This window comes from Salvelinus alpinus, chromosome 9 (assembly GCF_045679555.1).
Source record: "Salvelinus alpinus chromosome 9, SLU_Salpinus.1, whole genome shotgun sequence".
NCBI lineage: Eukaryota > Metazoa > Chordata > Actinopteri > Salmoniformes > Salmonidae > Salvelinus > Salvelinus alpinus.
In genome coordinates, this window is record NC_092094.1 from 4,932,450 (window position 1) to 4,959,981 (window position 27,532).

The 27,532-nt window shown below is 43.0% G+C and overlaps 1 protein-coding gene and 1 pseudogene across 2 annotated transcripts; one reads left to right on the plus strand and one right to left on the minus strand.

The window, feature by feature from the left end:
- Positions 1-26,518, plus strand: LOC139584193 (cingulin-like protein 1). Of its 2 annotated transcripts, none has more exons than XM_071415750.1 (20): positions 1-80; positions 2,453-4,223; positions 6,056-6,171; positions 7,404-7,509; positions 7,679-7,774; positions 7,988-8,136; positions 8,380-8,524; positions 9,332-9,544; positions 9,662-9,769; positions 15,145-15,243; positions 15,388-15,492; positions 15,692-15,844; positions 16,346-16,516; positions 19,755-19,907; positions 21,554-21,643; positions 22,282-22,365; positions 22,498-22,622; positions 23,059-23,167; positions 24,872-25,035; positions 25,117-26,518. In XM_071415750.1, the coding sequence occupies exons 2-20, from the start codon at positions 2,562-2,564 to the stop codon at positions 25,169-25,171; spliced, it is 3,903 nt and encodes a 1,300-aa protein (XP_071271851.1). In that variant the 5' UTR covers positions 1-80; positions 2,453-2,561; the 3' UTR covers positions 25,172-26,518. The 2 variants fall into 2 exon arrangements, with proteins under 2 accessions (XP_071271851.1, XP_071271850.1); XM_071415749.1 differs by having other exon boundaries at positions 25,140-26,518.
- Positions 26,519-26,678: 160 nt separating this feature from the next.
- Positions 26,679-26,856, minus strand: LOC139531041 (U2 spliceosomal RNA; annotated as a pseudogene).
- Between the last annotated feature and the right edge of the window lie 676 nt (positions 26,857-27,532).

The window sequence follows — 27,532 nt, forward strand, 5'->3', positions numbered from 1 at the left end:
GTTCCATACAGAAACTCCCACAAGAGACTGTCACTTCAACCAGCGCATGTTGCACTACTAACAGAACTACGACAATTTAGGTAAGTCCATTACACGGATTTGCGCACAGGAACACTTTTCTAAACTGTCTAGCTAGCTGTTACTTGAACCAATTGAACAGTTTAGTGCTTTACGATGTGATTCTAGTTTTTGGCATTGCCTGGTAGGCTATCTTATCGTTCAATAACATCGATTGATCCGCTAGTAAAGGTGGCGTTTCATTATCTGCTGGTAAAATTGCATAGAGGATTACTCACGCATCTATCCTTTTTGTCTTTAATTTCAATCGTACAAATAGAGGCTGATAAAGTGCTTGTGAAGGAGAGAGTCTTTCGCTATTGGTTAATAAAAACGTTTTGTCCTATTTATTTTCATTAAAGAAATGTAGACCTATTTTATACTGTAACAAGTAGAGTTTTTTTTATCGCTTTGGTGCCATTTTCACAAGCACGTAGTACATTTTCATAGCTCTTTTGTGCAAAACTCAAAAAATATGATCACAAAGGAAGTTGTTTTAAAAACGAAGCACTTTTTTTCATCAAATGTAATCAGTGTTTTATCTAGAAATACTGTACATGCTTCACATTGCAATACATGTTCATATTAAGTTCTCGCCTTTCGTACATATAAAGTACTCGCCTTTCACAATGCAAAAGCTCACGTTACTTTTGATCGGATTCTCTTCTCGTTATTTAGAGACATTTTACTATGACTTAATTCGACTGCTCTTAATTGATGATCACTTAAACGTTTGGTCAACCTACTCGTGGGTAGAGTCTTTATCAATACCGTAATTTACGTTGCGGACACTTTTATCCAAAGTGACAACAGTCCACACATTTTGGTATGCGACCCCAGTGAGAATCGAACTCACAGCTGTTTGTGCCATGCTCTTAGGAACTGAGCCACACAAGACCACTACAATACTATAATATAATACAGGTCAAAGATGTGTATGATTGCCATCCCCATGAATGTACCACAGTACTTCAGGTCATGGAGGAGACAGGAAATGATTTCAATTGAGACCTATGTCAGGCTTGGATTCGCCATGCCAAAAAAAAAGGGTATTCCTCAGCTGCATGAACAATGAGGATATTTATAGCGATGTGGATGAGAACCTGTGGCCAAATGCTCCAGACAGGTTTGACGCAAACTAGTGCCTGCTAAACATTAGGTTTCTTTAATGTCTTTAATTTAAATACATTGTGAAATATGTCTTCAATGATCATACCTTTTGAACATTTCATGTTCAGTAAATGTTAATGGGTAGTGCAAGTGTATTGCCTAATGTGTAATATACTGTAATTTACAGTACTGCAGCACACTACATTAAAAGGGCAATTTTCAAACATGTATCTTAAAGTTTTTGCTGATAGTTAAAATAACTAAAGAGAATATATAATTTTGTTTTTGTTATTAAACCAATGTCCTCATTATATTTCATAGTAAACTTATATTTTTAACAAGGCAATGGGCAATGTTAGTGTGGTAAAGATTTCTACAAACAAAATTAATGCTCAATGAAAGGTTTTTGAATGTAAGACTGGCTGCGTTACACATCTTACCAGTTTGGAGTTTAGAAAATGGACCGCATACAGTATGTGAAAACACTACCAAAGAGATGGAACTACTGGAATACGGTAACAAAGTTACTTGCTGTAAAACACTACCAAAGAGATGGAACTACTGGAATACGGTAACAAAGTTACTTGCTGTAAAACACTACCAAAGAGATGGAACTACTGGAATACGGTGACAAAGTTACTTGCTGTAAAACACTACCAAAGAGATGGAACTACTGGAATACGGTAACAGTTACCTGCTGTATATTTCAATACTGAGCTTTTACATGTTGATTATTTCAACAACAATATACATTGTTCGAAAACAAACAAGTGTGTGTGTGTGTGTGTGTGTCTTTGTTTCCGTCCACAACTGATTTTCCCTCAAGTGCCATCTCATCATATCATCAACTGTAGATGAAAACTGTGTATGTGTGTGTGTGTGACAACCTGGTTGGAGCGACCACGGCCAGTGGTAGTCGTCATGCAGCACTAGTGTCCTGTAAACAATAGTTACACTGTTAGCACACTGAATAAACTGTTTTCTATTTCAATGTGCTGTTGATGGTGGTGTTTCTCTCTCTCTGTCTGTGGCTTGCTGGTTGGTGCAGCTGTTGGAGTGAAACCAGAGGCTCTTGGGATGTCATTGTTGTTAGTTGGGCCACATGACTTCTTCTCTGTTTTGTAAACAGTCGCCTGATTACATAGAAAGTGATGTATTATTCCATGGGGTAAACTGTTGTAAAGACAAGGGGTGGTTATTGGAGCCTACGGGTTAAGAGGAGCCGTGGTAATGCTTAGTTAACCAATAATCAGCCTCCAACGTGTTTGTATTTGCTTCTTTACAGCTGTGAATCTCTTCAGTTCTGAGGGAAGTCCTCTTGTTCATTCAGGACTAGTGTGGACCCAGCCAACACACAACGTTGTCTTAACGTTGTCTCTAAGTTGACTTCGTAAATGGAGTCTCACAGAAACGAAGCGAGTGGCTCTTCTCCAGACTTCAGTAGAATACCACAGGGCTACAACATGCAGCAGCCTGGACCTGGTCCTAGAGGCGGCCCTCGCCCTCAGGGCGACAGCAGCAGCAAGTTCGGGGTGAGGATACAAGTCCAGGGGATTGAGGGTCATCCTTACGTTGTATTGAACAACGGGGATAGTAGAGCAGCTCTGCCGTCTGGTGGCCTGGAGAGCTACAGCAGGAACTGGGACCACCAGGAAGAGTCTGACAATGCCCACAGCCAGTCTGATTACACCTCCATGGTGAATGATAGGCGATCTCCACTAGGAAGTCCCTATATGGGACGATCTCCACAAGGAAGTCCCTATATGGAACGATCTCCACTAGGAAGTCCCTATGTGGAACGATCTCCACTAGGAAGTCCCTACATGGAACGATCTCCGTTAGGAAGTCCCTATATGGAACGATCTCCACTAGGAAGTCCCTATATGGAGCACAGTATTCCCAACCACCAGGGGGAGTATGCTCGTGGAGGTTCTCTGACTGAGGTTAGGGAATCACAGAGGAAACTGGCGTCCACCGTGTTCATGTTCGACTTCCAGGAGCCACAGTTACAGCAGTTACAGAGGACCATGCCGGCATCTAATATGGTGTTGAACTTCCAGAGACACCCAGAGCTGCTGAAACCTTACAACCCAGACTGGAACAGCGTTAGCCCCCTCAGCCCCTGCCTCTCCTCCACCCGAAGACTCTCTGTTCCCCCCACTCAGACAACCTCTGTACCTAGGCCGGGACATCTCACCAGAGGTCTCCAGAGTGGGGCAGGGGCCTCCCTGACCCAGGGACCAGGGTCTAGACTAGGACCAGCCAGGATCCCTCTGCCTGCTGAGGGTATAGAGAGAGCCCCCACCCAGAGCCAAGGCCCAGGCCCTGTCCCAGCTCCCACCCAGACCCAAGGCCCGGGCCCTGCCCTTGTCCCAGCTCCCACCCAGACCCAAGGCCCGGGCCCTGCCCCTGTCCCAGCTCCCACCCAGACCCAAGGCCCGGGCCCTGCCCCTGTCCCAGCTCCCACCCAGACCCAAGGCCCGGGCCCTGCCCTTGTCCCAGCTCCCACCCGGACCCAAGGCCCGGGCCCTGCCTTTGTCTCAGCCCCAGGTCCCCACCACCATTCTTTTACCACCTTACTAAGTCCCCCAAGCGAGGTTACCAACATCCCCAGGAGGTCCCCAAATACAGTGGACACAGAACCCATCTCCTCCATAGGTAGCCTTATCAACCAGTTCGACGGCCCCCAGCAGATGGGCCGAGCTGGGCCTAGGAGAGGGAGGATAGCCCCTGAGGACCGGAGGAGGTCACGCAGCGTGGACAGTAGGCGACAGCGAAACTCAGACCCATTGGACCCCTCCAGCGCTGCCTCGGCCGTCAGAGGTACCAGGGGAGAGACTCCAGGGGGAGCAACTAGCGCTCCCGGATCACCTAAGGGGAGAGGGGCCAACGGACCCTCCACTCTGATGTTTAATAAGCTCCAGTGGGAGAAGGAGGAGGGGCCTAGCGTTGTGTCACCTAAAGCGGTGAAGGTACGGTACAGAGTGGAGAAGACCTCCCTGAGCAGATCCAGATCTCTCAACCACACAGAGGAGGAGTCAAAGAGAGAAACTCAGGTAAAAAGATTTTAATAGTGTATATTATAGTTTATTGTAGGTGAAAGGTTCAGAGGTCTATTTCTTTGCTTTAGAAAACACCATTAGTTTAGTTTTGTCAGTATTGAGGATAAGCTTCAATTGACACAAGGTATGTTGAACAGTATATGAAGTATTGGAAAGCTTTTGTGAGAGACGAGGCACAACAATAAATAACAGAATCATCGGCATAAAAGTGAAGTTGCGCATTTTGCACATTTTATATTATAGTGCTACAGTAGTCGGTGTATATTATAGTACTACTACAGTAGGAGGTGTATATTATAGTGCTACTACAGTGGTAGGTGTATATTATAGTGCTACTACAGTAGTAGGTGTATATTATAGTACTACTACAGTAGTAGGTGTATATTATAGTACTACTACAGTAGTAGGTGTATATTATAGTGCTACTACAGTAGTAGGTGTATATTATAGTGCTACTACAGTAGTAGGTGTATATTATAGTACTACTACAGTAGTAGGTGTATATTATAGTACTACTACAGTAGTAGGTGTATATTATAGTACTACTACAGTGGTAGGTGTATATTATAGTATTATTAAAGTAGTAGGTGTATATTATAGTACTACTACAGTAGTAGGTGTATATTATAGTACTACTACAGTAGTAGGTGTATATTATAGTACTACTACAGTAGTAGGTGTATATTATAGTACTACTACAGTAGTAGGTGTATATTATAGTACTACTACAGTAGTAGGTGTATATTATAGTACTACTACAGTAGGAGGTGTATATTATAGTACTACTACAGTAGGAGGTGTATATTATAGTACTACTACAGTAGTAGGTGTATATTATAGTACTACTACAGTAGGAGGTGTATATTATAGTACTACAGTAGTAGGTGTATATTATAGTATTATTAAAGTAGTAGGTGTATATTATAGTACTACAGTAGTAGGTGTATATTATAGTAGAAAATATATATGTTGTATTGTCACGTACACCGGATAGGTGCAGTGAAATGTGTGGTTTTACAAGAGGGGTGTCAAACTCATTCCATGGAGGGCCTAGTGTCTGCAGGTTTATGTTTTTTCCCCTTTTAATTAAACCCTCAACCAAAATGTAAATGTAAAAATGGCCACCCCTCATAGCCTGGTTCCTCTCTAGGTTTCTTCCTAGGTTTTGGCCTTTTTAGGGAGTTTTTCCTAGCCACCGTGCTTCTACACCTGCATTGGTTGCTGTTTGGGGTTTTAGGCTGGGTTTCTGTACAGCACTTTGAGATATCAGCTGATGTACGAAGGTCTATATAAATACATTTGATTTGATTTGAACCCTTGCAAAACCACACTAGGTATTATTCGAATGAGCTCCGCCCCTAAACAATTTTGTATTGTAATCCAATTTGGCCTTGTTTCGGAGGTGGAGTTAATTGGAATAATGCCCAGTGTGCTTTGCAAGTGTTCATTTTTACATTTTGGTAATTTAGCAGACCTTCTTAATACACCATATTGCTATCAGACGTCTGCTACCAACTCAGCAGATTTAGTGTGATAGGAGGCCACAAAACTGTGACCTGCTATAAAACATTTATAAAACCTTGAGCTGTGAAAAGTATTTTGAAAATACTAATTTCAGCTCTCGAAGGTATTTTGTTTGTTATAGAATATATTGTACTGTAGTTCAGGCCAGAGAAATACAGATGTCAAAAATACTCTTTAGGTAACTGGAATACGCATTTTAAAATAAATGTAACATGAAACAAAATCTAGGGCAAATAATACACATACTACCGTTCAAAAGCTTGATACTGTGGATACACCTTGATATTGTGTTGTGTTTCCAGGTCATCACTCCAGATCTTTTGAAAGGTCAGAGGGGACTGCAGCAGGTCTCAACTGAAACACAACGACCAAATGAAGACACCACTAAACAGATACTGTTCACTTACCTCAATGATGGGTAAATTACACTTGGAATATCTCAATCACGATTTAGTTTCATGATTCTCTACTCGTTTTAACCTTGAGCTGTGACAGAACCTCTGGCATGATGCCCGAGAGACGGAGGGGTCGGCATCAATTCTGATTCCATTTAGGAACATTTGAATTTTCACTTCACATTTGAATGACTTCTATTCTGATCCCAAGTGACTATTACACATTTCTCATATTTTGCCTTTAATGATATGACGGAGAGAATGTGAACGAGATCTGTTACATTCTGGTAAAGGATTGCTGTTACAGCACACACACACACACACACACACACACACACACACACACACACACACACACACACACACACACACACACTCACACACACCAGTTCAGGAATGCAGAGTATGATGAACACATTTCCACAGTGCCAACAGTAGAATATCACTTTCATCTCCTCACCAGTAATACAAACTGGCAGAAATGTTGAATACTTTGAAGACACAAACCCCCAAAAAACTATTTGATATACCACGCTGAAACATTAGAAGATAAACATCAGACAGATCTAGTCTTGAAAGAATATGAGGAAGCCTGGAAATTGAGGCTCTGTGTGTGTAGCACAAGCAAAATCAATTATAGCCTTCATTATCTTACATCTATATGACTGGTATGTTGTATGGTAGTTATATGACTGGTATGTTGTATGGTAGTTATATGACTGGTATGTTGTATGGTAGTTATATGACTGGTATGTTGTATGGTAGTTATATGACTGGTATGTTGTATGGTAGTTATATGACTGGTATGTTGTATGGTAGTTATATGACTGGTATGTTGTACGGTAGTTATATGACTGGTATGTTGTATGGTAGTTATATGACTGGTATGTTGTATGGTAGTTATATGACTGGTATGTTGTATGGTAGTTATATGACTGGTATGTTGTACGGTAGTTATATGACTGGTATGTTGTTCTGTAGTTATATGACTGGTATGTTGTATGGTAGTTATATGACTGGTATGTTGTATGGTAGTTATATGACTGGTATGTTGTATGGTAGTTATATGACTGGTATGTTGTATGGTAGTTATATGACTGGTATGTTGTACGGTAGTTATATGACTGGTATGTTGTATGGTAGTTATATGACTGGTATGTTGTATGGTAGTTATATGACTGGTATGTTGTTCTGTAGTTATATGACTGTGGTATGCTGGTGAACTCCGTGTGATTGGTTGTTGTTATTCCCTCAGGACCACTGATTTAACCTCCACCACTCAGAAGAAGGTGAACCTGGTGTTTGACAGAATCAACCAACTGAAGTGGAAGACTGCAGAGAATGTGGAGGAGGAGATCAGGGTGAGGCTTGTTTGGGATGACATGGCTCAGATGGTCGGCTCTATCCACCCTGAAACACACGTTGTTAAAGTAGCCTTTGTAAAACTGAAGGTTTTCTAATGAGTGAATGTTATTGGGCGTGTGTGTGTGTGTGTGTGTGCTCGTGTGTGTGTGTGTCCCAACCCTGCAGGATTATACTGCAGAGGCCAAGGAGCTACAGCAGAAAGGAGCAGAACTGGAGAGAGAGGTGTCAAAGCTGAAGACGCAGTTGGAGCATAAGACCAAGGTAAAAGTAGTTCCACCGTGGTCGTTTTCATTAGGCCACGCAACGGACAATGGTACATAAACCAAAAATGAGTGATTGTTTCTGTTTCGAACCATTTTCCTTTCCGTTCGGTGGCTAATTGAACATAACCGATATAAAACTGGTAATTCACATCATACTGTGTAAATCCTTCATGGCTAAATGATAACATTGGGGACTATTTGTGTCCTGTAGAATGGTAGAACCCTAGCGGAGGCATGTGAGAAGGCTCAGACGGACATGAAGACTGTTCAGGAGGAACTGGACAGGAGACACGAGGAACTCTCCACGCTACGGGATAGGCTGGCTGGGATGGAGGCGGAGCTTGAAGTTGCCATAGACGAGTAAGGCCCAATCCTAAATGGACCCCGGCAAGACCTTAAACCTTATGTGGAGATTTGAGAGGATCTCTGAACCTGTCGTTGTGAATTGTGAAATGACCTCTTGAAGAACAATTTCTGTTTTCTCTGGTCTGGTTCTCAGGCTTATGTTACTAGTGCAGGTCAGAATGTGAGGTGGTCTGTATATTTGAGTCCATGATTCAGCCTAGTGACCTTTTCTCAAGACAAAAGGTGTATGTTCCTCAGGCTAGTCCAGGTGAAGGCAGAGAGAGAACATGGCCGTACAGAGATGAAGGACCTCCAGCTGCAGCTGTCGGAGATGCATGATGAGCTGGACCAGGCTAAGAACACAACACGGGCAGAAAGCACAGAGAAACAGCTCCTTCTGAAGGTAAGGAACAGGTTGTGAGAGAACTTGGTTCATTCTCATTCTTCCACAATATTTTGAATTCAGAATATTCCCATGATTCCCCCCTTTTTGTACACTTCTGCTTCTCGCTGTTTATTATCTATGCATAGTCACTTCACCCCCACCCTACATGTACAGATGACCTCAACTAACCTGTACCCCCGCACACCTACTCTGTACCGGTACCCCCTGTATATAGCCTCCACATTGACTCTGTACCGGTACCCCCTGTATATAGCCTTCACATTGACTCGGTACCGTAACACCCTGTATATAGCCTCTACACTGACTCGGTACAGTAATACCCTGTATATAGCCTCCACATTGACTCGGTACAGTAATACCCTGTATATAGCCTCGTTATTCTTATTGTGTTACTTTTTATTTTAGTGTACTTGGTAAATATTTTCTTAACTCTTCTTGAACTGCACTGTTGGTTTAAGGGCTTGTAAGTAAGCATTTCACGGTAAAGTCTACACTTGTTGTATTCGTCGCATGTGACAAATAAAGTTTGATTTGTATAGTCCATATAGAGTGTTTACTGCGTGTATTCTTCCACATATTAGATGTGTTTTCTACTCTAGAAGAGAGGAAGAAGGTCACTTTATTGTCCATTTGTCACAGAAACAGGGAAACGGTAATGAATATTCTGTTTCGTTCAAACCCTCTCTGAGACGCACAGAGGAAGTAAAAACCTAGGCCTGCTATTAGGATGAGCTCTGAAGCACAGAGTTGGAGTCTGACCTACTGGATTCCAGAAGTTAACTGAGTGGATGTGTCTGTTTTTAGGATCTGGCCCAACTGCGGTTGGACTTCCAGGAGCTCATTCAGGTGCAGGAGGAGCAGGAGGAGGTGCTACACTGGAGGGAAAGGGAGCTGACTGCCCTGAAGGGAGCGCTGAAGGAGGAGGTGGAGAGTCATGACAAGGAGCTGGGCATTATGAAGGAGGTGTACGACAAGGAGGCGCAGAAGCTACGAGAGGAGATGGAGGAGGTGAAAGAGGTAATTGATGAGTTGAGTTGAAGTGAATATCCCAGTAGCTCAATAGCATAAGTTCATTTTCTACTCAACATATTGTATCTTGTGTGTGTGTTCTAACTCCCTCTGTCTCCCTGTCAGAGTAACACAGTGCTGGGCCAGGAGAAGAGGGAGGTGGAGGAGGAGAGAGGGGAGGCCCGGGGCCAGGTGAAGGAGCGGATCCAGGAGAGAGAGGAGCTTAGGGGACAGGTACTGGGGAATGATGTACTACAGTACCCATAATGCTATACTACAGTACCCATAATGATGTAATACAATACCCATAATGCTATACTACAGTACCCATAATGATGTAATACAATACCCGTAATGCTGTACCACGGTACCCATAATGCTGTACTACAGCACCCATAATGATGTAATACAATACCCATAATGCTATACTACAGTACCCATAATGATGTAATACAATACCCGTAATGCTGTACCACGGTACCCATAATGCTGTACTACAGCACCCATAATGATGTAATACAATACCCGTAATGCTGTACTACAGCACCCATGATGATGTACTACAGTACCCATAATGCTATACTACAGTACCCATAATGATGTAATACAATACCCATAATGCTATACTACAGTACCCATAATGATGTAATACAATACCCGTAATGCTGTACCACGGTACACATAATGCACTATACTATAGTACCCATAATACTGTACTACAGTACCCATAATGCTGTACTACAGCACCCATAATGCACTATACTACAGTACCCATAATGATGTACTACAGCACCCATAATGCACTATACTTCATTACCCATAATGATGTACTACAATATCCATAATGCTCTGTACAACGTGTCCAGATAACATATCAGGGTCCGTATTCATAAAAAATCTCAGAGTATGAGTGCTGATCTAGGATCAGGTCCCATTTCATCTCATTCATTCGGATATAAATGGAAAAACTGATCCTAGATCAGCAGTCCTACTAAGTCACTAACCCTGATTCAGATGACCATCCTACCCATGCTAGATTACAGAGACATTATTTATAGATCGGCATGTAAGGGTGCTCTCGAGCGGCTAGATGTTCTTTACCATTTGGCCATCAGATTTGCCACCAATGCTCCTTATAGGACACATCACTACACTCTATACTCCTCTGTAAACTGGTCATCTCTGTATACCCGTCGCAAGACCCACTGGTTGATACTTATTAAAAAAAAAACTCTTAGGCCTCACTCCCCCCTATCTGAGATATCTACTGCAGCCCTCATCCTCCACATACAACACCCGTTCTGCCAGTCACATTCTGTTAAAGGTCCCCAAAGCACACACATCCCTGGGTCGCTCCTCTTTTCAGTTCGCTGCAGCTAGCGACTGGAACGAGCTGCAACAAACACTCAAACTGGACAGTTTTATCTCCATCTCTTCATTCATAGACTCAATCATTGACACTCTTACTGACAGTTGTGGCTGCTTTGTGTGATGTATTGTTGTCTCTACCTTCTTGCCCTTTGTGCTGTTGTCTGTGCCCAATAACGTTTGTACCATGTTTTGTGCTGCTGCCATGTTGTGCTGCTACCATGCTGTGTTGTCATGTGTTGCTGCCTTGCTATGTTGTTGTCTTAGGTCTCTCTTGATGTAGTGTTGTGTTGCCTCTCTTGTTGTGATGTGTGTTTTGTCCTATATTTATATTGTATTTATTTATTTTAATCCCAGGCCCCCGTCCCCACAGGAGGCCTTTTGCCTTTTGGTAGGCCGTCATTGTTAATAAGAATTTGTTCTTAACTGACTTGCCTAGTTAAATAAAGGTTATTTAAAATAAATAAATAAACTTGGTCTCAGACCAAACATATTATATTTGACTAAAATCCATGCCACTCAATTTAGTATGATATGTTACTTTGTTAGGTTACATTACATTGGCCTACGTAAATCCGGGACACTCAAATTAGTATGATATGTTACCTTTGGCATAACAGTAGGTTACTTAAGGCAAAAACTAAAAGACGGTGGTTGTTCGGGATGGATGTGTTGGCGTATAACGCGAATGTCTAGCAATCCAAAGGTTGCATGTTTTGAATCTCATCACGGGCAACTTTGAAACGACTTACTTAGCATGTTAGCTAACACTAACCATAACCTTAACCCTATAACTTAGCATGTTAGCTAACACCAACCGTAACCTTAACCCAATAACTTAGCATGTTAGCTAACACCAACCTTAACCCTATAACTTAGCATGTTAGCTAACACCAACCGTAACCTTAACCCTATAACTTAGCATGTTAGCTAACGCCAACCGTAACCCTAACCCTATAACTTAGCATGTTAGCTAACACCAACCGTAACCTTAACCCAATAACTTAGCATGTTAGCTAACACCAACCTTAACCCTATAACTTAGCATGTTAGCTAACACCAACCGTAACCTTAACCCTGTAACTTCGCATGTTAGCTAACACCAACCGTAACCTTAACCCTATAACTTAGCATGTTAGCTAACACCAACCATAACCTTAACCCTATAACTTAGCATGTTAGCTAACACCAACCGTAACCTTAACCCTATAACTTAGCATGTTAGCTAACGCCAACCGTAACCTTAACCCTATAACTTAGCATGTTAGCTAACACCAACCATAACCTTAACCCTATAACTTAGCATGTTAGCTAACACCAACCGTAACCTCAACCCTATAACTTAGCATGTTAGCTAACACCAACCGTAACCTTAACCCTATAACTTAGCATGTTAGCTAACACCAACCGTAACCTTAACCCTATAACTTAGCATGTTAGCTAACACCAACCGTAACCTTAACCCTATAACTTAGCATGTTAGCTAACACCAACCGTAACCTTAACCCTATAACTTAGCATGTTAGCTAACACCAACCGTAACCTTAACCCTATAACTTAGCATGTTAGCTAACACCAACCGTAACCTTAACCCTGTAACTTCGCATGTTAGCTAACACCAACCGTAACCTTAACCCTATAACTTAGCATGTTAGCTAACACCAACCATAACCTTAACCCTATAACTTAGCATGTTAGCTAACACCAACCGTAACCTTAACCCTATAACTTAGCATGTTAGCTAACGCCAACCGTAACCTTAACCCTATAACTTAGCATGTTAGCTAACACCAACCATAACCTTAACCCTATAACTTAGCATGTTAGCTAACACCAACCGTAACCTCAACCCTATAACTTAGCATGTTAGCTAACACCAACCGTAACCTTAACCCTATAACTTAGCATGTTAGCTAACACCAACCGTAACCTTAACCCTATAACTTAGCATGTTAGCTAACACCAACCGTAACCTTAACCCTATAACTTAGCATGTTAGCTAATACCAACCGTAACCTTAACCCTATAACTTAGCATGTTAGCTAACGCCAACCGTAACCTTAACCCTATAACTTAGCATGTTAGCTAACGCCAACCGTAACCTTAACCCTATAACTTAGCATGTTAGCTAACGCCAACCGTAACCTTAACCCTATAACTTAGCATGTTAGCTAACACCAACCGTAACCTTAACCCTATAACTTAGCATGTTAGCTAACACCAACCGTAACCTTAACCCTATAACTTAGCATGTTAGCTAACACCAACCGTAACCTTAACCCTATAACTTAGCATGTTAGCTAACACCAACCGTAACCTTAACCCTGTAACTTCGCATGTTAGCTAACACCAACCGTAACCTTAACCCTATAACTTAGCATGTTAGCTAACACCAACCATAACCTTAACCCTATAACTTAGCATGTTAGCTAACACCAACCGTAACCTTAACCCTATAACTTAGCATGTTAGCTAACGCCAACCGTAACCTTAACCCTATAACTTAGCATGTTAGCTAACACCAACCATAACCTTAACCCTATAACTTAGCATGTTAGCTAACACCAACCGTAACCTCAACCCTATAACTTAGCATGTTAGCTAACACCAACCGTAACCTTAACCCTATAACTTAGCATGTTAGCTAACACCAACCGTAACCTTAACCCTATAACTTAGCATGTTAGCTAACACCAACCGTAACCTTAACCCTATAACTTAGCATGTTAGCTAATACCAACCGTAACCTTAACCCTATAACTTAGCATGTTAGCTAACGCCAACCGTAACCTTAACCCTATAACTTAGCATGTTAGCTAACGCCAACCGTAACCTTAACCCTATAACTTAGCATGTTAGCTAACGCCAACCGTAACCTTAACCCTATAACTTAGCATGTTAGCTAACACCAACCGTAACCTTAACCCTATAACTTAGCATGTTAGCTAACACCAACCATAACCTTAACCCTATAACTTAGCATGTTAGCTAACGCCAACCATAACCTTAACCCTATAACTTAGCATGTTAGCTAACACCAACCATAACCTTAACACTATAACCTAACTTAACCCTTTAACAACTCCTAACCTTAACCTCTACACTGTAAAAAAAAAAGTTTTATATATATTTAATTAAACTTATTATTAAGTAACTGGTTTCACAGCCTTTTTTAGTTTACTCAACTTTTTGATCAAAGTGTTTCCAGAATTTAAAGTTTTTAGTTGGCCCAAACTTGAGAACTTAGGCTAGGTACACCCACACATTCAAATAGATATTTTAAATACAAAGTTTTCAACTCACATTGGCATTGTGCATGTTCATAGTAATTATTATTCAACATGTCCTCACCTGGGATTTGAACTCACAACCTCTTGGTTCACAGTATTACTATATTCCTGCTACGCCACCATGTCTGAGTCAATGACTGATTTCACCTGTATTCCTACACGTTGCACTTCAAAGTAAATCTCAGACTTGTCAAAGGACACTCCAAAAAAAAACAATTTGGTTTATTATAGTGATTTAAGGAGTAACATTAAAACAAAAAAAAACTGAAATAATAAGTCAATAGGTAAATCAAACCAATGACGAGAGAATAGTCAGATTACTTGATAATTGACTAAGACCTGGTGGCGTTCGAGGAAGATCAGAATACTGTGAACCAAGAGGTTGTGAGTTCAAATCCCAGATGAGGACATGTTGAATATCATTTACTGCATCAACAAACATCCACAGTGTTGTTGTGTGTGAAATATGTAAGTTGAAAACGTTTGTTAACAGCACTGTGTGTGTTTCACTAGCCTTGATTTTCTCGATCTTTCAGGTTGGTCCCAACAAAAGTTGAGTGAACTAAAAATGTTAAGTTCAGTTAACACTTTGACTGAAAAGTTGAGTAAACTAAAAATGTTAAGTTCAGTTAACACTTTGACTGAAAAGTTGAGTAAACTAAAAAAATGGCTGTGGAACCAGTTACTAAATATATATATATATATATTTTTTGTGTAACGTAGCATATAATACTAAAGCAGTCAAACGTAATATATCATACTAAACGATCAAGACGTAGGATTACTAAATGTTCTATATTGTGCAACCGCTATTACACTGGTAGCTTAACGTAAAGTAACATATTATACTAAATGGTGGGGCACCGACTTCAGTAAATATAGTACGTTTTGCTCTGAGACCAGGTTGTCCTGAAGCTAACATAATTGTGTCCCATCTCTACACTAACCCAGGTAGAGGAGCTGGAGAGCAAGGTGGACCAGCTCAACCTCGACATCAAGGAGTCCAAAACTCTACAGAGACAGCTGGTGAAATGCGTAGAGCAACTCAAGGTAAGGAAGGAAGGAAGGAAGCACCTGGAGGAAAATATAGACTCTCAATGAAGTAGAACATTCTACAAAATGCATCATAAACTGAGTTTTTAGATAGAATGTATCTCCTACAGTAATAAATGAATAATAAACGTGTTTCCACAGCGAGAGAAGCAGCAGGTGGAGGGAACGCTGGCGGAGGTGAGGGAGAAGGAAGACGAGATCAGCCAGGCAAACAAAGACCAACTAATAAAGCTGGAGAATGTACAGGTCAGCAAAAAATGCTGGAAATACATAGTAGGCTTGTCGTAAGATTACAACTTTTCTACAGGTAAACAACTCTACATAAAAAAATATTTCCAACTTGGACAACCTGTAGTTGTAGGAGTTGTAATTCTTCTCCTTCTTCTCCGTAGTTTCGCCACACACTAACACAGTCCTTTTTGTCTGTGGTGCTTCCCTCTCACAGAGCGAGATGACCCAGCTGAACCACCAGCACAGGGAGGTGAAGGAGAGGCTGAAGGAGGAGAGGAGGAGAACAGAGGAGCTGAGGAGGGTGAAGAGTGATCTGGACGAGGAGAGGAGACTGCAGAACGGCACTGTGGAGAAACTGCAGAGGGAGGTAGGAGGAGGAGAGAGAGGGAGGGATGGGTAGAGGAGGGAGGTGAGAGGAGGGGAGAGGAGGGAGGGATGGGTAGAGGAGGGAGGTGATCGGTAGAGGAGGGAGGTGATCTGGACGAGGAGAGGAGACTGCAGAACAACACTGTGGAGAAACTGCAGGAGGTGAGAGGAGGAGGGGATAGGGGGAGGGGATAGGGAGTGAGGTGTACTGTAGGTCATAGGCCACTGAGAAGAACATTGTGTTTCTATGAAGAGGACCAGTGTAATTTCAATATTTATTTTCTTGTCTCCACCCTTGAGTGCTGTTGGGTTTAGAAGTTATGATACTCATGAATTACACTAGAGTTCTCACCAGTGCAAATGATAGGCGTTGCATGAAAAACATCTATCTATCGTGGGGGGGAATGTTCAATGAACATCATTCAGTCTGTCTTACTCCTTCCACTCGCTGTCTCCCCCTCTCTCTCTCCCCCTCCCCCCCTCATCTCTCTCTCTGCTCCAGATGAGTGCTAAGGTGGAGGAGTGTGAGGCGTCCACTGAGAAGCTCCAGCTGCAGGTTGATGAAGTCAGAAAGAAGAGCCACACAGAGCTGACTGAGCTCCAACAACAGCTGCAGGAAAAGGGACTGGACCTGGAGAAATCACAACAGATGACCAGAAAACTGCAGGAAGAGGTGTGGTGGGACATTTTCCCCCTATTGAGTCACCAATGGATGGATCATAGTCTGATTATACTCTCTCTGTTTCTTTCTTTCTCTGCTCCTCTGTCTCTCTCTATCTCTTTCTCTCTGTCTCTCTCTATCTTTCTCTTTCTATCTCTCTCTCTTTCTCTCTGCCCCTCTCTCTATCTCTATCTATCTCTCTCTCTCTCTCTTTCTATCTATCAATTCAATTCAATTCAATTCAAGGGGCTTTATTGGCATGGGAAACATGTGTTAACATTGCCAAAGCAAGTGAGGTAGATAATATACAAAAGTGAAATAAACAATACAAATTAACGGTAAACATTACACATACAGAAGTTTCAAAACAAAAAAGACATTACAAATGTCATATTATATATACAGTGGGGAGAACAAGTATTTGATACACTGCCGATTTTGCAGGTTTTCCTACTTACAAAGCATGTAGAGGTCTGTAATTTTTATCATAGGTACACTTCAACTGTGAGAGACAGAATCTAAAACAAAAATCCAGAAAATCATATTGTATGATTTTTAAGTAATTAATTTGCATTTTATTGCAAGACATAAGTATTTGATCACCTTCCAACCAGTAAGAATTCCGGCTCTCACAGACCTGTTAGTTTTTCTTTAAGAAGCCCTCCTGTTCTCCACTCATTACCTGTATTAACTGCACCTGTTTGAACTCGTTACCTGTATAAAAGACACCTGTCCACACACTCAATCAAACAGACTCCAACCTCTCCACAATGGCCAAGACCAGAGAGCTGTGTAAGGACATCAGGGATAAAATTGTAGACCTGCACAAGGCTGGGATGGGCTACAGGACAATAGGCAAGCAGCTTGGTGAGAAGGCAACAACTGTTGGCGCAATTATTAGAAAATGGAAGAAGTTTAAGATGACGGTCAATCATCCTCGGTCTGGGGCTCCATGCAAGATCTCACCTCGTGGGGCATCAATGATCATGAGGAAGGTGAGGGATCAGCCCAGAACTACACGGCAGGACCTGGTCAATGACCTGAAGAGAGCTGGGACCACAGTCTCAAAGAAAACCATTAGTAACACACTACGCCGTCATGGATTAAAATACTGCAGCGCACGCAAGGTCCCCCTGCTCAAGCCAGGGCATGTCCAGGCCCGTCTGAAGTTTGCCAATGACCATCTGGATGATCCAGAGGAAGAATGGGAGAAGGTCATGTGGTCTGATGAGACAAAAATTGAGCTTTTTGGTCTAAACTCCACTTGACGTGTTTGGAGGAAGAAGAAGGATGAGTACAACCCCAAGAACACCATCCCAACCGTGAAGCATGGAGGTGGAAACATCATTCTTTGGGGATGCTTTTCTGCAAAGGGGACAGGACGACTGCACCGTATTGAGGGGAGGATGGATGGGGCCATGTATCGCGAGATCTTGGCCAACAACCTCCTTCCCTCAGTAAGAGCATTGAAGATGGGTCGTGGCTGGGTCTTCCAGCATGACAACGACCCGAAACACACAGCCAGGGAAACTAAGGAGTGGCTCCGTAAGAAGCATCTCAAGGTCCTGGAGTGGCCTAGCCAGTCTCCAGACCTGAACCCAATAGAAAATCTTTGGAGGGCGCTGAAAGTCCGTATTGCCCAGCGACAGCCCCGAAACCTGAAGGATCTGGAGAAGGTCTGTATGGAGGAGTGGGACAAAATCCCTGCTGCAGTGTGTGCAAACCTGGTCAAGAACTCCAGGAAACGTATGATCTCTGTAATTGCAAACAAAGGTTTCTGTACCAAATATTAAGTTCTGCTTTTCTGATGTATCAAATACTTATGTCATGCAATAAAATGCAAATTAATTACTTAAAAATCATACAATGTGATTTTCTGGATTTTTGTTTTAGATTCCGTCTCTCACAGTTGAAGTGTACCTATGATAAATATTACAGACCTCTACATGGTTTGTAAGTAGGAAACACTGCCGATTTTGCAGGTTATCAAATACTTGTTCTCCCCACTGTATACAGTGTTGTAACAATGTACAAATGGTTAAAGCACACAAGTTAAAATAAATAAGCATAAATATGGGTTGTATTTACAATGGTGTTTGTTCTTCACTGGTTGCCCTTTTCTTGTGGCAACAGGTCACAAGTCTTGCTGCTGTGATGGCACACTGTGGTATTTCACCCAGTAGATATGGGAGTTTATCAAAATTGGATTTGTTTTCGAATTCTTTGTGGATCTGTGTAATCTGAGGGAAATATGTCTCTCTAATATGGTCATACATTGGGCAGGAGGTTAGGAAGTGCAGCTCAGTTTCCACCTCATTTTGTGGGCAGTGTGCACATAGCCTGTCTTCTCTTGAGAGCCATGTCTGCCTACGGCGGCCTTTCTCAATAGCAAGGCTATGCTCACTGAGTCTGTACATAGTCAAAGCTTTCCTTAAGTTTGGGTCAGTCACAGTGGTCAGGTATTCTGCCACTGTGTACTCTCTGTTTAGGGCCAAATAGCATTCTAGTTTGCTCTGTTTTTTTTGTTAATTCTTTCCAATGTGTCAAGTAATTATCTTTCTGTTTTCTCATGATTTGGTTGGGTCTAATTGTGCTGTTGTCCTGGGGCTCTGTTTGTGTTTGTGAACAGAGCCCTAGGACCAGCTTGCTTAGGGGACTCTTCTCCAGTTTCATCTCTCTGTAGGTGATGGCTTTGTTATGGAAGGTTTGGGAATCGCTTCCTTTTAGGTGGTTGTAGAATTTAACGGCTCTTTTCTGGATTTTGATAATTAGTGGGTATCGGCCTAATTCTGCTCTGCATGCATTATTTGGTGTTCTACGTTGTACATACATCTATCTCTCTCTTTCTAATTCTCTGTCTATCTCGTTATATCTCTCTCTCATGCTTCAGAGAGAAGGAGCTGAGCAGTGATTCTAGAGTTGATATGTTTATCAGGAGAGGAGACGGTAATGTAAAATGCAGCTGTAAATACATTGAGATGAAGGCTATTGAGATCCACAACCAGTTAAATCATTTTTAATATGTTATGTGTGCGTTAGCTTAGCATATAGCATTCCCTACCTGGACTTGGCTCTGTCTGGGCTATGAACCAGGCTCCTCCACGTCGCCAACACACGCGACCTCCCGCTTGACAATGTACGAGCCGATTGAGCTATAGAAAACGAGTCCTATTTGATAGCTCCCTTGGCAACTTTTCAAGCTAGCTGTGGAGTTCTTAACTCCGTTACGTGTGTGTGTGTGTGTGTTCAGCTGCTTCCCCTGGAGCAGGGTCTAGAGCGGAGTCGTAGGGAGTGGGAGGAGGCCCAGCAGAGAGGCAGGCAGCTGGAGAGGAAGGTGGAGGAGCTGGAGGAGAGGAACGCACACGCCCACGAGGACCACGCCCGACAGGTCAAACTCATTGAGGTACTGTTATTGTGTGTGTGTGTGTGGAGAGGCACACACAACCTGACAAACTATAAAAACGTACCTTACACGCATCTGAGATGCATTTCAAAATATTGCATGCGATATGTATCTTTTACGATATGGATCTTTTACGATATGGATCTATTACGATATGGATCTCGTGCGATATGTATCTTTTACGATATGGATCTCTTGCGATATGTATCTTTTACGATATGGATCTATTACGATATGGATCTCTTGTGATATGGATCTCTTGCGATATGTATCTTTTACGATATGGATCTATTACGATATGAATCTCTTGTGATATGGATCTCGTGCATATGTATCTTTTACGATATGGATCTCTTGTGATATGGATCTCTTGCGATATGGATCTTTTACGATATGGATCTATTATGATATGGATCTATTACGATATGGATCTCTTGTGATATGGATCTCGTGCGATATGGATCTTTTACGATATGGATCTCTTGTGATATGGATCTCGTGCGATATGTATCTTTTACGATATGTATCTCTTGCGATATGTATCTTTTACAATATGGATCTCTTGCGATATGGATCTTTTACGATATGGATCTATTGTGATATGTATCTTTTACGATATGGATCTCTTGCGATATGGATCTTGCACATGTCAATATTGCGATTTTGATACCAAACCAATCTAACACAGTCTGACAGGTCAAAGTCTTGGAGGTACCGTTACCGTGGTTACTGTTACTGTGGTTACTGTTACCGTGGGCCATATGTCCTGTTCACACTACTGAGCCACGCTGACCTGTGCAGACCTTTTACACATCCACCATAGTAGCAGGAACCGTGCTGGAAAGGATTGTGTAAAAAAGAAACTATCAGTACGGTTTGCTTCCACACGACAGTGTGAGATTTTACTGCATTGTACCACAACCACCCACCGGGTTTTTAAAAGCCATCCTCAGGGCATCCCCCCACCCCCCTGTACTGCAAGACAAAATGTTGGATTGGATGTTTCCCACTCTGACTCTTTGACATGTTTACCTCTTCAAATCCCTCTATTTCCACCTGCATGTCCTTGAGGAGAGGGGAGTGGAAAATCCCTCTATTTCCACCTGCATGTCCTTGTAGAGATGAGAGGGAAGTGGAAAATCACGGCAGTTGCTGATTACCACTGAGACTTAGGATAACTGCTGTTTTGTGTCGCTGATGGCAAAACATGTTGTCACCTGTACCCGTGGCAGGTAGACTCCACAGACCAGTCTATACAAGTCATGTCATAGCTAATAGAAAACAATATGAATAGTTATAAGATATGTTTTCACAGTGTTATTATTTAACAGATAATAATAGAATATATATATATATATATATATATTTATTTAACCAGGCAAGTCTGTTAAGAACACATTTTTATTTACAATGACGGCCTACCGGGGAACCAGACACCAGACATAATGACGGCCTACCGGGGAACAGTACGGTACAACTGCCTTGTTCAGGGGGCAGAACGACAGATTTTTTACCTTGTCAGCTCGGGGGATATGATCTAGCAACCTTTCCCGGGGTCACTGGCCCAACGCTCTAACCACTAGGCTACCTGCCGCCCCCGTATTACACATAACCGCAGGTTATATATCCTGTGTTTCCTCTTACAGGGTCAGATGGGCCAGCTGGAGCAGGATCTGCAGGACGAGAGGAACAGTACAGATCTCCTGATGAACAGAGTGGATCAAGGAAAACAACAGGCCAGGACACACACACACACACACACTAGATAGTGCCCAATCAGGGGCCTTCCACCGCTAACGACAGACATGAGCACATTTAGGTCTGAGTTCTCAGACGTCGTCCTCTTCCAACACTGACCGTCGCTGAAGTAAGAGGACGGTCAGACTGAGATCCTTAGTTTCCAGGATACGATCCTTCTGTCAGCAACTGCCTCCCAACACACGTGTTTATGTTTGTGAAACGCTGATGCAGCTATAAGTGTGTGTGTGGGTGTGTATGCTGGTAAAGTAGGCCAGACTAATTAAAACACAACATGAATCTGTTACTGTCCCTTTACACTCCCTTTACTGTCCCTTTACACTCCCTTTACTGTCCCTTTACACTCCCTTTACTGTCCCTTTACTGTCCCTTTACACTCCCTTTACACTGCCTTTACACTCCCTTTACTCTCGACTAACTGTCAGTAGTGTCCTCCTCTCGGCCGGGGTCACTGACTGTCAGTAGAGAATAGTCTTTGGGATCCTGCTCACTTGCTGTCTGATCTAGAATGAAATGCAAACAGACAGACCAGACATCATTTCCATAATAGTTTCATAATGTATTCTGCAGTGTGTAAAGTGAAGGCCTATTCATGTCTCTTTCTCTCTGCGGACAGATGGAGCAGATAAGAGGTGAGCTGCTGCAGGAGAGAGCAGTCAGACAGGACCTGGAGTGTGACAAGATCACTCTGGAGAGACAGGTATACTTCTAACCCCTGTGACATCACCAATCTCTCTACAGTCGATGGTTGAACTTGCGATAGATGACCCAATGGCTTCATGACCCCTCTTTATATAACATGTCCTGCTCACCCTGTATTGTTCTCTTCCAGAATAAGGACCTGAAGAGCAGGGTGTCTCATCTAGAGGGCTCCCAGCGGTCCAACCAGGATGTTGTGGTCTCCAGACTGGAGGGGAGGATCCAGGAGCTGGAGGGGAGGCTGGAGGGAGAGGAGAGGTGAGGGGGAGAGGTGATGAGTGGTGGAGAGGAGATGAAAGGTGAGGTGGAGCAGAGGGGAGAGCTGAGGCTGCAGGGAGAGCAGAGGAGAGATGAGGTGGAGGGGAGAGGTGAGGTGAGGTGGAGGTGAGAGCAGAGGTGAGGTGGAGGGGAGAGGTGAGGTGAGGTGGAGGTGAGAGCAGAGGTGAGGTGGAGGGGAGAGCAGAGGTGAGGTGGAGGGGAGAGCAGAGGTGAGGTGGAGGGGAGAGCAGAGGTGAGGTGGAGGTGAGAGCAGAGGTGAGGTGGAGGGGAGAGCATGAAAGGTAAGGCTGCAGGGAAAGCAGAGCAGAGGAGCGGTGAGGTGGAGGGGAGAGCAGAGGGGAGGGGAGGGGAGAGGGGAGCAGAGGAGAGGACTATGATCATGAGTGTCTGACAGGGTTTCATATTTTCTTCTCAGAGACAACATCAACCTGCAACAAGCCAACCGGAAACTAGAGAGAAAAGTGAAGGAGATGATGATTCAAGTGGACGATGAGCACATATCTATGCAGAACCAGAAAGACCAGGTAACGTGGACAATGAGCACATATCTATGCAGAACCAGAAAGACCAGGTAAAGTGGACAATGAGCACATATCTATGCAGAAGCAGAAAGACCAGGTAACGTGGACAATGAGCCCATATCTATGCAGAAGCAGAAAGACCAGGTAACGTGGACAATGAGCCCATATCTATGCAGAACCAGAAAGACCAGTGTTACGTTCCCCAGCAAGAAAACCAAACAGAAGGAGGAACTTACAAAGAGTCACTGACCAACAACCAACAGGAAACAGGCTGGGTTTTAGGAGGGGCTCTGAAAGACACTCATGGGGGGTGTCCACTGAAAGTTGACTAGCTTCAACAACTGTAACCTAAATGACACCCAACAATGAGCGCCCACTAAATTTCCCTAGAAGAGGCAAACGAAAGAAAAACCGAGACCGAACTTAAAGACAGGAAGAAAACCAAAAGGTTGAGCGTAAACACACAAAGGAATGTTTTTATAGAACTCAAATGGGGCGAGACAACTCAAGGTGTTGACCCTCCACATCTCAAGACAACTGGAACACTGGGCCAGCCACTCTTATTTAGCACCTGGGCCAGCCACTCTTATTTAGCACCTGGGCCAGCCACTCTTATTTAGCACCTGGGCCAGCCACTCTTATTTAGCACCTGGGCCAGCCACTCTTATTAAGCACCTGGGCCAGCCACTCTTATTTAGCACCTGGGCCAGCCACTCTTATTGAGCACCTGGGCCAGCCACTCTTATTTAGCACCTGGGCCAGCCACTCTTATTTAGCACCTGGGCCAGCACTAACCTTCTGACTAACGAGGTGACGTGCCAGCGTCCAACCTCCTAAATGGAAAAACCAAAGTCTGTACCACCAGGTGAAGCATAACAACCTACAGTTAATTAAAATAGTTACTTTTAACGCTTTATTTGAACTGTACGTCATAACAGTGTCCGTAATACTGTCATAAACGTGACATTACAAATGTTTTAAGATTGGTCATGACATCTTTTGTCTCTCTGAACGCCAAGTGGCAAATTTAGAACATTCATATTGTAATGAAACAGGCAGGGAGCGGGTCTCGAACCCTCGACCTTCTAGCCCGAAGTCCAGCGCGCTCTGGTACTCTGGCCTGGTACTGTGCCGCAAAAGCATGCTCGAACGGCAGAGTCGATTTCCGCGCTTATAAACCCATGGTCGTTACAATAGTGTTGCCATAGTTACAGGAAGACACAGGCGAGTCAAAGTAGTTCACATCCATTGAGGACTTTTCATTGGCCAATTCACGGAGATCCTACCTAATGTACACCTCTCTTCTAGCTAACCCAGAAGCTGAAGACAGACAATACACCTCTCTTCTAGCTAACCCAGAAGCTGAAGACAGGCAATACACCTCTTCTAGCTAACCCAGAAGCTGAAGACAGACAATACACCTCTTCTAGCTTACCCAGAAGCTGAAGACAGACAAGTACTAAATGGCTAGCTAGTTAGTGGTGCGCACTAGTAGCGTTCAATCAATTTGAGACCTTGAAGTAGTTGATTCCCTCGCTCTGCCAGGACCGCGGCTTTAGTAGAGCGATAGATAATGATGCTTCATGGGTGACAGTTGTCGGTGTGTTCAGAGGGTCTCTGGTTCGAGACCAAGTTGAGGGGAACACTGTTAAACACATCAATGCATTGTTAAAACTATGTGCTGTATAACCCCCTCTCCTCTCCTAGCTGAACCAGAAGCTGAAGACAGCGAAGAGACAGATGGATGGGGCCGAGGAGGAGATAGAACGTCTGGAGAACTCGAAGAGGAAGTTACAAAGAGATCTGGACGAACAGATAGAGACCAACGATCAGATCCTCAGCCAGCTCAACGCCCTGCGCTCAGAGATGAGGTGAGTTAAATACAACAGTGTGTTGGTATCTATCTGTTTTTGTATCCTTTATTATTGTCGCTATATATAATGCTTCTACAGAAATGTGTTTCCCCCCCCCCCAGGCGTAAGCAACAGAAATCATCCCCGCTCCTGATGATCGAGAAGGATGATACTGTCTGTGAGGATGACATCAACTCTGACTGAAAGATGCACTAACTTACTTACTTATAGTACTCTGGCGCATTCCCACTGGGATACAAGGAGCTTTTCATTCCCACTGGGACACAAGGAGCTCTTCATTCCCACTGGGACACAAGGAGCTCTTCATTCCCACTGGGACACAAGGAGCTTTTCATTCCCACTGGGACACAAGGAGCTCTTCATTCCCACTGGGACACAAGGAGCTCTTCATTCCCACTGGGACACAAGGAGCTCTTCATTCCCACTGGGACACAAGGAGCTCTTCATTCCCACTGGGACACAAGGTCACAAGGAGCTCTTCATTCCCACTGGGACACAAGGAGCTCTTCATTCCCACTGGGACACAAGGAGCTCTTCATTCCCACTGGGACACAAGGTCACAAGGAGCTCTTCATTCCCACTGGGACACAAGGTCTCAAGGAGCTCTTCATTCCCACTGGGACACAAGGAGCTCTTCATTCCCACTGGGACACAAGGAGCTCTTCATTCCCACTGGGACACAAGGAGCTCTTCATTCCCACTGGGACACAAGGAGCTCTTCATTACCACTGGGACACAAGGTCTCAAGGAGCTCTTCATTCCCACTGGGACACAAGGTCTCAAGGAGCTCTTCATTCCCACTGGGACACAAGGAGCTCTTCATTCCCACTGGGACACAAGGAGCTCTTCATTCCCACTGGGACACAAGGAGCTCTTCATTCCCACTGGGACACAAGGAGCTCTTCATTCCCACTGGGACACAAGGAGCTCTTCATTCCCACTGGGACACAAGGTCTCAAGGAGCTCTTCATTACCACTGGGACACAAGGAGCTCTTCATTCCCACTGGGACACAAGGAGCTCTTCATTCCCACTGGGACACAAGGAGCTCTTCATTCCCACTGGGACACAAGGAGCTCCTTCCACTTTTTCCTTGGTGACATGTTGTGATGTTCTGACAGCTTGGTGAGAAGAATACAAGCAGTCAAGTCAAAAACAGATTTCCTGATTCTCACAAAGGGCCGGTAAAATCACTGTGAGGACTGTGAGGAATGAAAAGCGTTACAGAAGTTTCTCATTAACAATATTTCCATGTACAACTCAAAGTGTGGGTTTGGGCCTATCTGTGGCTTTCATAACCCTTTGATTTAGACCGCCCTCCAGTGGCCATTCTAGAACTGCAGTTACAGGAGGAAACGATAAGTAATGTTTTCACTTTTCACCATCATAAAACAGTCAAATAACTATATTGTGTGCTGCATCACTTTTACTTGCATAATGTATTTAATCAATGAATGAATAAAGGTTTATTCATAAACTTACTTGTGTGAAATAAATGATGAAAAACAGGCTGTATATCTGCAAGGTTTTAAGGTATCTCAGGATTCCTTATACAGTGTTCCCCCCCCCCACACACACAGCCTCCCCCAATTCACACCTTCTGCAATTCGTTAACATACTACATTTTTTCTTTACAACGGCAGGGGGTGCACCGTTCCTGGAGGTACTGCAATACCAGGTCGATGCGTGGAGTGGACGGAGCAAGCCCCTATTCCATCTCCCTATTCCAAAAATCAATTTAATATATGGTCCCCAGATAGGGGACGTATCAGATATTAAACTGATAAGAACAGATTTTTTATTTTTTTTGGAAAAATATTTTTTATTTTTATTTCAGATTGAAATACAATTACAAAATCAGTGCATTACATGACATCGATTCATAAAAACAGTATCCAAAAGTAGTGTAACAAAATAACAATAGCAAAACTACTCAAAAAAGTGCTGTTCTGCAGAACCTGACCAGTATTATTACATTCAAGTTTAACTTGCCTCTAACAATCTCCTAAAAACAATACAAAGAATTCTATAAATACAAACATATACATATACCAAAGTGAATTCTGAATAAACCTAAGTGTATATCACATATGTACAAGGCTTAGCCTACATTTCAATTGGCTCTAAAAACATTTAAAGTGAAGGGTAAATCCCTTTCCATTTCTGTTTTACTGCTACAATGCCCCACTTATCTATTTCGAATTCTATTCTTTTCCAAATGTCCTGTTTTATAAATTCAACTAATCCCGTCGGTGACCACTTGAGGGTGTCATTGACCGCACCACATCTGGCCTCCCAAAGTTTGGTCTTGATAAGGGACACCAGAGTCACTAATGCTAATAATTGCACCCTTTCCACATTTTTTAGTTCAAGTTTGGCTACCCCTTCATAATCAATGTTTTTTTTTAAATCTCAAAAAATTGTTTAATTTTTCTCCAAACTAATTTGGCAAAGGAACATTCCCATAAAACATGGGGAATTGTTTCAATTGCAAA